The sequence below is a fragment of the Manacus vitellinus genome, unplaced genomic scaffold, assembly GCF_001715985.3.
Source record: "Manacus vitellinus isolate BGI_N305 unplaced genomic scaffold, ASM171598v3 scaffold_41_pilon, whole genome shotgun sequence".
NCBI lineage: Eukaryota > Metazoa > Chordata > Aves > Passeriformes > Pipridae > Manacus > Manacus vitellinus.
In genome coordinates, this window is record NW_021940545.1 from 7164064 (window position 1) to 7174806 (window position 10743).

General features: G+C 45.2%; 1 protein-coding gene across 2 annotated transcripts; it reads left to right on the plus strand.

Annotated features, from left to right (window-relative positions):
* Positions 1-1181: 1181 nt before the first annotated feature.
* Positions 1182-10660, plus strand: VPS11 (VPS11 core subunit of CORVET and HOPS complexes). Of its 2 annotated transcripts, none has more exons than XM_018078691.2 (15): positions 1182-1513; positions 1703-1838; positions 2860-3023; positions 3125-3372; positions 3776-3977; positions 4252-4403; positions 5126-5312; positions 5717-5860; positions 6346-6534; positions 7351-7512; positions 7988-8127; positions 8423-8625; positions 9216-9387; positions 9504-9726; positions 10411-10660. In XM_018078691.2, exons 1-15 carry the CDS (start codon positions 1343-1345, stop codon positions 10573-10575), a joined length of 2658 nt encoding a protein of 885 aa, XP_017934180.1. In that variant the 5' UTR covers positions 1182-1342; the 3' UTR covers positions 10576-10660. The 2 variants fall into 2 exon arrangements, with proteins under 2 accessions (XP_017934180.1, XP_017934181.1); XM_018078692.2 differs by having other exon boundaries at positions 1703-1775.
* Positions 10661-10743: the final 83 nt, after the last annotated feature.

Genomic DNA, 10743 nt, shown 5'->3' on the forward strand with positions numbered 1-10743 from the left:
TGGAATGGGCTGCCCAGGGAAGTAGTGGATTCTCCATCCCTGGAAATTTTTTAAAAGAGTCTGGATGTGGCACTTAGTGCCATGGTCTAGTAACCACAGCAGTAGTGGATCAAGGGTTGGACTTGATGATCTCGGAGGTCCCTTCCAACCCGGCTGATTCTATGATTCTATGAAAAGCAGATTTAATACAATAGGGGAAGCAGATTTAATATAAAAGCATGACAGAGTTTGTTGGGAAGGTTCACTCTGGTGCTGACTAGATGGTTAAAGCATAGAGAAAAAGCAGACCACAATCAATCTAAAACCAATATCAACCCAAAAGTTATCTACGTGGAGGCTGGGGGTGAGGAGGATAAGGGTAGATTGAGTCACAAGATTCAGATCTCTGTTATCTCTGTTACAATCCACCCTAGAAGGTGAGGGTAACCCAGGTTCTTGTTAATAGAACCCTTTGGTGGTCCTAACGATGTTTAAGCCATTAACCATTTGTTTCTCACAACCCCCTTGTTCAGCTGGGCCCTGGATGTGACCAACGGTTTAGGCCTAACATTTTGTATATACTACTGCGGCCTTGTTGGGGAGAGGTGAGTTAAAATTTGATGGTCTCTCAAAGATTAAATATTAGTTACTACACTGCAGTAGTAACTGCAGTAGTAGTAGTAATAAAAATTATAATAGTAATAAAATAGTAGTAATAGAAATTATAACAATAATTTTTATTATTGTAAAATGAGTCCTTCAAGGTTGTTGAAACCCGGCTGAATTTTAAATCTCTAGCAGGCTCAGATATGGTTTTTTTCCCCTCGATAAGTGTGTTCAAAATTCAACCTTTAAATTTCTTGGCACCCCGGAGGGGCGGGGGCCCGGGTCACGTGATGCCGGGGCCCGGTCACGTGAGCGGCGGGCGGGGCCGGCCCAAATGCTGCGTACCTGCAGTGCGCCCTTCGTTTTTTTGACAGAGAGACGGTGAAGGAGCCGCCGGGCCCGGATGGGCCGTGCGAAGCCCTTTGCTTTGCCCCCGGGCATCGCAGTCTGCGACTCGGGCCGGGGCAGCCTCGTGTTTGGGGATATCCTGCTCGGGGCCGGGCGCTGGGGCCTGTGCGGGCTCAGCGGGGCCGGAGCTGGAGGGTGCTCCAGCTTCCTGCTCTCCGCTGTCCTTTGCTTTAAGCACAAACAAAAAAACCCTGCTGAATGTGTTGGTGCTCCAGGGTCGTTCTGCAGAGGTGTTTACTGAAGCCCTACGAGGGGTCAGCGAGAACCATTAACGTGTTTGATCCTGGTATGACTGGAGGTGTGGGATTTTGGTTTTTTTTTTTGTTTTGTTTTTTTTTTTTTCCCCTTTATGTGCCTTAACTGTGATCTAAATATGGAAGGTCAGATTTGGTTTTTGCCTCGCTCCCTTCAACTCAGTAGTTTCCAGGCTTACAAACTGAGGGTAACGCATCTGTACCAGCTGAAGCAGCACAGCATCTTGGTTTCTGTTGGAGAGGACGAAGAGGGTATTAACCCCTTGGTAAGTCAAATGACAAAGTGAGGAAATTGTATTTGTAATATGTGTCTTTCTAAAGGCTACTGCGATTATTTCAGATGACTTTTCTTACTTTAAGTACCTTGATCATTTTGGGCACTGTAACATTTGATACCAGGTCTTGGCCTTCTAATACCACATGTTTTGCTTATGGCAGATCGTTGTTGTTTGTAGGTGAAAGTCTGGAACCTGGAGAAGCGAGATGGTGGCAATCCTCTGTGCACACGAATTTTTCCAGCGATACCAGGTAACAAGCCCACGGTTGTATCCTGCCTAACTGTCCACGAGAATCTTAATTTCATGGCTATTGGTAAGTAAAACTGAGCTGTAACAGCTTAAGAAAAATATTATGAAAAATAAATATTATGAAAATTAACCCTTACTCAGATGTAAGGGAAATGAACAGATAACACAAAAATCAGCACTGAACACACTGATGGTTTTTCTTCTTATGCAGTTGTTATGTTATGTTCTCTGAGAGATCGTGTGTAAATTTAGCCCGAGTCTGTATATTTTACACAAATAACTTTGGTACTGAAAAGGGAAGCACATATTTTTAGTTGGTATCCTCTTTCTCTGCCAGTTGGTCAGGCTACATATTTATTGAACTTAGTACTAAATTCAGCTTCTGTTGGTACAGGAGAAACCATAGGTTTCGTGATACCTAGTGTTACAGAGAATTTTTTTTTCAAGTATGCTGTAAAAACCTTTTTTTAAAATAAGAAAGCCAGTTTTGCCTTTTGGATTTACCCATTCCTTTGTAATGTTTCTTGCTTAACTTCTGACAGACTAAGAGCAGTAATGTCGTAAGGTTACATGGTCCCTGCACTGAAATCAAAAAGCTTTCCCTGTGTGTGTGATGGCCTTCCATCCTGGGACAACTAACAGCATTGGGGCTGTTGGCAAGTTGTGAAAACTGCATGATTTCACATAGAAAATCTTCCTCTTGTCTTTTTTCAGTGTGTTTTGAATAAGCAAGGGAGTTAAAATGATCATTACAGTTGTGAGATGGGAAGGCTGTTCATAGAGCAAAATACAGAGAGACTCAAAACAAAATTAACGTGTGCATGAGATTTGTGTGTGGAAAGCAAGCTGACCCTTGTTGAGCAGTGCCCTCCTGTATGCAGTAATGTGACAGCTCTGGACTGGAACAGGAGCACTGGGAGGTGGTTTGGCCAGATTGACTTGACACAAGAACCTGTGGCAATCCCATCACTTCATACCTTGCCAGTGAGCAAGGTGTCTTTGCCGACTGGAGCTGCCCTGACTTATGCTGAATAAAATTTCAGGTGTGCTGTATAAGTAATAGTTCAGTCTGTCCACTTCACCAGGTTTTGCAGATGGGAGTGTTGTTCTTACAAAAGGAGACATCACTCGAGACCGGCACAGCAAGACCCAGATCTTACACGAAGGCAGTTACCCAGTTACTGGCCTTGCATTCCGACAGTCTGGCAAAACTACACATCTGTTTGTGGTGACCACAGAGAACATCCAGGTGAGAGGTTAATTGGAAAAAATGAGACTCTGACTTGCAAATTTCATTGGTTTCAGAGTCTAGGCCAGAGCAATCCCCAAACCCTTGAATTTCCTCTGTAGTCTTATATGCTTTCAGTGAAAGACTATCCTCACCTGGAGCTGGACACTCACGGTTGTGGATTGCGCTGTTCATCTCTCAGTGACCCCTCCCAGGATCTCCAGTTCATTGTGGCAGGAAATGAATGTGTGTACCTTTATCAACCAGATGAACGCGGGCCCTGCTTTGCCTTTGAGGGACAAAAGCTGATTGTTCACTGGTACCGGGGGTACCTCATCATCGTCTCCAAGGACCGAAAGACTTCACCAAAGTAGGGCTTCTCGGAACAGATGAGTTGTTTTTGCTCTTGCAGCTTCCTGCTTTCCCACTTTTTCATTCTTCCCTGCGAAACTTTGCTCTTGGAGGCCGATTGCAACTTTGTCAGAGGCTGTTGAGGTTCATCCAGACCAATCTATCAATTAACTTCCATTGCAAGAGCAGCATGGTTAAGCATGCTGAATGAATGGGAATTTTTCCCGGTCCTATGAATTTCTCAGTATAACAGGATAATGGAATTTGTGTATAAATACGAGATGTTTTGCCTCTAGGCCCACTTAATTTATTGCCCAGGTGAACCCTGCTTGTCTTGCTCTCTGTACGTCCCTAGTTGGCACAGGTATAAAGAGTTCAAGTTACGCTGTCTTTGTTTTTTAAAACTTTCTTCTGCTCTCCAGGTCAGAGTTTGCTGGGAATGAGGCACAGAATTCGGACAAACAAGTCCTGAATATCTATGACTTGTGCAACAAATTCATTGCATACAGCTCAATCTTTGATGATATAGTGGATGTCTTGGCAGAGTGGGGTTCTCTGTATGTACTGACCAGAGATGGGAAGATCCATGTATTACAGGAGAAGGATACACAAACCAAACTCGAGGCATGTAAATCTGTTTTTTTATTAGTCTCTGCTTTATGTCTGCAAGATTGTACTGTCTCTGCAGATTGAAAAGTTGAACCATTGAGGTAGGTGAGTTACATAACAAGTGACCTAACAGCTTTTCAGCATAACCAGTGTTATAAGGCATTTGCTGTTTAAAAGCCTAAAGGCACATATGCACTAAAAGGAAGAAACAACTTGTTTTCCAGGTGTATTTGAACTTGTTTTGTGGGGTAGTATTTCCCTTACGCAGCTCTTACTATGTGTTTAACAGATGCTATTCAGAAAAAACTTATTTGAGATGGCCATTAACCTGGCCAAGAGCCACCACTTGGACAGCGATGGTTTGTCAGAGATTTTCCGGCAGTATGGAGATCATCTCTACAACAAGGGGAACCATGACGGGGCCATCCAGCAGTACATCCGGTAGGTCCTGTGGAGCCAGGATATTGTAGTGCAGGTAGGAGCTACAGAGGCTTTGATTTCTGTTTCAGCCCAGGAATAAAAAAATTCCAAACCAAAAAAAGCGTGACTTGAGATGAAAGTTCTACCCATAGAGAGAAACATTTCAGTGAGATTAAAAGTCTTTGAACACATTGCTTGAAAATTGCTCTGTACACCTTGGGATAAAGTTCCTTTTGATCGTATTTTAACATGAATAATGTAGGCACACTGAGATGGAGTGGGGCCTGATGACATCATTATAAAGAAGGAATCACTCTAGGTAGGATTGATGATGCAATTTGACCATGAATGGCAGTCCTTTTAGAAAATACTCAAACAGTTTCAACGTCAGCTTTAAAACATCTTGGGTATTTTAGAACTCAAACTTGGAGCAGCCTGGGCTTGGGGCTTACTGAAAACTTCATGCTCAGTTTTTAAAATGCCACACAGCGTTAGGTTAATGTGAAACTGAGCCTTTGGAGTCCCCAATGTCTAATGACAGTCGACACGTATTTTTACCTTTGTGTCTCTGTGCATGCAGATGGGTAGTCTTACACCATAACTAGTTGTTGTATAGCTGAGTGATCACCCGTGGGTTAGTGCCTGCTGAAATTAAGGCTTCTCTGTGCTCTGTTGTTAATTGTTCCATTTATTTTGACTTCTTGGGTATACAGTATCTTGTAACATGACTCTTTCCCTCACAGAACTATAGGGAAGCTGGAACCATCATACGTTATTCGAAAATTCCTGGATGCTCAGCGTATCCACAACCTCACTGCTTATCTACAGACACTCCACCTGCAGTCCCTGGCCAATGCAGACCATACTACACTTCTGCTGAATTGCTATACCAAACTCAAAGACAGCTCCAAACTGGAAGAGTTCATTAAGGTACTGGGGGGAGGTGAAATCGTGCCACATTATTATGTCATCATATTAATTAAAAAGAGATAGCGGTGACATTGTAAATTGGCTCCTGTAGGGCCATTAAGACAGAGAAGAACGGATTTGTCACTCAGTACCCCTTCTTTACTCCTTGACTTCCAAGGTCTTGCTTACATTCTCAGTTTGGTTGGCTTGCCATCTGGGTCTGAGTGTGCTTGCTTCTGCCAGTGCAACTGGCAAGAGAATGAGAGGTGGTCAGACTCCTTCCTTTCTGCACGTGTGACCTTACCCTTGCCTGAGAGGTACCGAGTTGTTCCTGCTCGTGCTTTCTGTCTCTTACATAAATGACTGCTGCTTCTGAACTGCGGGACTGTTCCTGAGGGACCATCTTTCTGCTTTTGTTCTTGGAGACGAGTGACAGCGAGGTCCGCTTTGATGTGGAAACGGCCATCAAGGTGCTCCGCCAAGCAGGTTACTACTCCCACGCTGTGTACCTGGCAGAGAAGCACGAGCATCATGAATGGTACCTCAAAATCCAGTTAGAGGACATCAAGGTGAGGAGACATAACTGCTCCCGTGTTCTTACTTGGGAGAACACCACATCTCTAGCCTCCTCTTCAATGAGAATACCATTTCACTGACCTCCTTCCTGAGGGTAGCATGCTGGTGGGACTGCTGAGGCAGCAGCAACAACACTTGATGCTGCTTGTGTGATGCCTTTCTCCTTTTGGCACGTGTGGTGGACTAGGGGTGGAAATCAGAGAGTCTTACTTGTTCTGTTTCAGATGTGGCTTTTTACAGTGGCCTTTAAGAGGAGGGAGAGGTGGTAATGAGGGACTCATCTAAATCTCTCCCCCAGGCCACATCCAGTCTTCCTCCCTGAGGAGGAAAACAAGTGAGAATAGTGAACTAGATTATAATTCAGAGCAAATGGTGTTTGTGGCATACTCGCAGCATGTCTTCAGTGCTTTCTGTCCTAACCTCAGAGTGGAGAGCAGAGGCCAATGTCCTGTGATTGTTTTGTTGGCTGTCTCCACAGAACTACCAAGAGGCTTTGCACTACATTGGAAAGCTGCCCTTTGAACAGGCAGAGAGTAACATGAAGCGCTATGGTAAAATCCTAATGCACCATGTCCCTAATGAGACCACGGAATTGCTGAAGATCCTTTGCACTGATTACCGGCCCTCGGGAGACAGTGAAGGCCATGGGATGCTGGAAGGAAAAAAGGTACCCTTTGTGTTGACAGCGAGTTGTTGCTCTCCAGTAGTAACTTTGCAGCAAGTGAGTGCTTCTGCATACCTTGTGGTGTCAGCCTGATGGCTTAGGTATAATAAGACTTATACCTAAAAGTATATGTGTGTATATATATACATTTAGCCTCCAGAGGAGGGCTACAAAAATGATCGGGTGAATCGAACACCTCTGTTCTGAAGAAAGGCTGAGTGAGTTGGGGTTGTCCAGCCTGGAGAAGAGAAGGCTTCAGGGAGACCTCATTGCAGCCTTTCAGTACTCAAAGGTGGCTTATAAGAAAGAAGAGGACAAACTTTTTAGCAGGCCCTGTTGCAATGGGACAAGAGGTAATGGTTTTAAACTAAAAGAAGGCAGATTTAGACTACATAGAAGAAAGAAATTTTTTATGATGAGGGTGATGAAACACTGGACCAGGTTGCCTAGAGAAGTGGTAGATGCCCCCATCCCTAGAAATGAATATTCAAGTCAAGTTGGATGGAGTCCTGAGCAACCTGATCTAGTTGAAAATTTCCCAGCTCATTGCAGGGGCATTAGACTAGATGGCCTTTAAAGGTTCCTTACAATGCAAACTATTCTATGATTTTATGAGAGACTCTGTCCTGGTGTACTGGTAGTCCCAGACACAGGAGACCACTTAAGGCTATTGCTCAGAACTGATTCCTGATGTAGGTGTTATCCTGTGTCGTGCTGTATCTGTCGTGTCTCAGAAATGAACATTCCTCACGGCAGGGATGAAGCACCAGTCCAGCTTAGACTGATTTGGGTGCTTGTCTCTTTCTGTCTGTGTTATAGGCTAATTCAGAGGAGTTCATCCCAGTCTTTGCAAACAACTCCCGAGAACTGAAGGCTTTTCTGGAGCACATGACTGAGGTTCAGGCTGACTCGCCACAGGGTGTCTATGACACTTTACTGGAGCTTCGACTCCAGAACTGGGCACATGAACAAGATGAGCAGGTTTGAGCTCTTCCATCATTGTGTTTTGAGAGACAGATTTGGTGTCTTTGAATCCTATTTGCATTCCTGCAAACCCGTAACCTTTCCAGCTGGGCATTGATAACAAGAGGCAATACATATGCTGTGCTGGACAAATGGCACATAAATGGGAAAGCAGCCTGCTAGCTGGGAGAATACTCCTTTAAGGGAGGCTGAACTTATTTTGTATGAATCTCATTTAAGAACAGATTCCACACAATACAGCCTCTGTGAGCAGATGCCTCACCCATAAAAGTAACTATTTGCTTGCCTAGATCTGTGAGGATGCTGGCTGTTTGGGCAAAGAAAATCATGTCCTGTTTGCTTAAAAGGGATAGAGAACAAAGAGCAAAACTGTCCTCTGTGAAAGAGCTGCAAATTGTCAGGTCTTAGTGCAAAATAGTGTGTACTGTGGGTGTCTGAGTTGCTCTCCCTGATCTCTCCCCCTTCTTTGTAGATCAAGGAGAAGCTACACGATGAAGCCCTCACTCTCCTGAAGAGTGGAAGGTTCAAAACAGTCTTTGATAAGGCCTTGGTCTTATGTCAGATGCACAATTTCAAGGATGGTGTCCTCTACCTCTACGAGCAGGGCAAACTGTGAGTGTTGCTCTTGTCTGTAGAGTCTTTCCCCTTCTTCCCCCATTCAGCCTTAACTGTCTGTGCCTTCAGTGGTAGTGACCTCTTTAGTGTTTCAAGATGGGAACGGTAGTTTATTGCTCAGCTGAAATACCCTGTTGTTAGAGCAAGGCAGTTACATAGAGAGTGAATGACAGACTTGTCTTTGGCTTCTGTGTGAGTCTGGGGACTGCATAGCTGGGTGGAAAGCTGAGGTCCCTGTAATAATTCAAGGGGAGAGATGGATTGTGGCAGCTGATGAATCTTTCTCCCATAGTTTCCAACAGATCATGCACTACCACATGCAGAATGAGCAGTACAAGAAGGTGATCGAGGTGTGTGAGTTGTATGGAGACCAGGAGGCTTGTCTCTGGGAACAGGCTCTTGGCTACTTTGCACGGAAGGAGGAGGACTGTAAGGAGTACGTTGCTGCAGTGCTGAAACACATTGAGAACAAGAATCTTATGCCTCCGCTGCTTGGTAATAATGACGTGTGGCACTCAACCCACAGCACCCCTCCAAAAAAAAACCTAACCCAAGCAAAAACCAAGAAAAAAAAAAAAAACCAAACCACAAAAAAATTCAACCCAAACTAGTTTGTAGCAGTCTGTATAGATCAGAAATTTGAGAGGTGAATCAACGAATTTGGAGCCCACCATTTGAAGTAATATTCCCTGCTCTGTAGGGAAAAGCTATGTCAGTCACAGCTCCCTAATTAGGTAAAAAGATCTACAGGTATCAGTGAGATGTCTGTACATGATTTCTGTTCTGTCAGTGTGGGGCAGTGAAGGGCCTGCTGAAATTCCTGCTGTGCCTTGGTGGCGAAGTTGAACTGGAATCCAATCCACTACTAGATCCTTGCTTTGCTTCTTTTGGTCTGAGCTATCCAGACATGCTCCCAGTTGCCCTTTTCTGGAAGAGGTCAAACTGAAAGAGAGCCTTTTCTAATTCCATAAGAATGTGAACTGTCTTTGCCTGTAAGTGGCCTTTCCCAGGAAAACAGTCTGCCCAGGCAGGACTAGTGTAACTTTTTGTGCTTGTGTTTAAACTAACATCTTGGTTGCTCTCAGTTGTGCAGACGCTGGCTCATAACTCCACAGCCACCCTGTCTGTGATTAAGGATTATCTTGTCAACAAGCTGCAGAAGCAGAGTCGCCAGATAGAGCAGGATGAGCAGAGAATTCAAAAATACCGAGAAGAAACTACAAGGATCCGCCAGGAGATTGAAGAGCTAAAAGCAAGGTGCAGGAGTGTGTGCTGTCTTGTCTTGTCCTATATAAGGATAGAACTGCTGTTTTCTTTTATTAAGGTAAAATACAGTTTGTCTTTCTCATGCTTCTCCATCTTGTCACTCTCAGTCCCAAGATCTTTCAGAAGACCAAGTGTAGCATTTGCACCAGTGCATTGGAGCTGCCTTCAGTCCACTTCCTGTGCGGTCATTCCTTCCACCAGCACTGCTTTGAAAGCTACTCCGAGAGCGATTCGGAATGTCCTACTTGCATGCCAGAAAATCGCAAAGTCATGGACATGATCCGAGCCCAGGAGCAGAAGAGAGATCTGCACGACCAGTTTCAGCATCAGGTAGGGTAATATTGCCTGTCTTACCAAGTTGAAATAAATAGAGTTTAGATTCATTTACAGACCCATGGAGGCTGGTAGAAAAGGGGAAGGCTTGAAAGTATTTTGTAAACAAGGTTGAGTCTCAATAATGAGGCATTAGACCCTAGGGTGACTGCATTGTGTAGAGGGCACGGAGAGTTCTTGTCGCTCTGAGAAGGTGAAAGGGAATCCATTCTCACCTTAACTTCAGATGGGTCGAGACCTATTGGTCAGTGTCACAGCTGGTTGACAAGTTGTATAGAACAAATCAGGGAGAAAGGAAAAAAAATTGTGTGAATCGGAATGGGGACAGGACCAAAATGTTGTGTTTCCCAAGGACGAAGCAGTGAAGTTGAGAATGGGGCATATGTGGAAACTAGAGCAGCTGAGGCAGTCACCTTCCTGCTTAATTCAGTTGTTCATTATCTCCTCCATGCATGGCTCAGATATAGGTTCGAAACATGAGGTGGAACGGCCAGTGGCAGCAAATCTGGCATCTTCCTCTGCTACATGCAGTCCTTGCATGGAATGAGCAAAGAGCTGGGGAGTGACATGGGCTGCCCTGTCCCTAATAAAGAGGCTCTAAGTGCAGGGATTGAAAGGAAAGGGGCTGGAGGCAAGAGGCTCTGGAGGCTTCTGCTGATGCTGCTAATGTGTGTCTGGCAGCTCAAGTGTTCCAACGATGGCTTCTCTGTTGTTGCTGACTACTTCGGTCGTGGCGTCTTCAATAAGCTCACACTCATCACGGACTTGCCCTCGGGAAAGGCGGCGACGACGCTCGAGGCTGGCCTGCAGCGGGAACTGCTCATCCACACCAAGCGCAGCACCTGACCCCGGGCCCTGTCCACGCGCCCCCTCGGTTGTACGGAGTCCCGCGCAGTGTCCTCAATAAATCAGACCCCTTGGCCCCAGTAAACCAGCCTGGCCTGGCAGTGCCGCATCCGGAGCGTCCTCTCGACCCCCGCAGACCGGACTGACCGGGCCGAGTGCCGGGAGGGC

Bases quoted from the DNA above. Each gene is read 5' to 3' on its own strand.
- VPS11 (XM_018078691.2), top strand. From the start codon at position 1,343: ATGTGCCTTAACTGTGATCTAAATATGGAAGGTCAGATTTGGTTTTTG. The intron at 3,024-3,124 runs GTGAGAGGTTAA...TTTCCTCTGTAG, and splicing joins TGACCACAGAGAACATCCAG to TCTTATATGCTTTCAGTGAA. The intron at 7,513-7,987 runs GTTTGAGCTCTT...CCTTCTTTGTAG, and splicing joins CACATGAACAAGATGAGCAG to ATCAAGGAGAAGCTACACGA.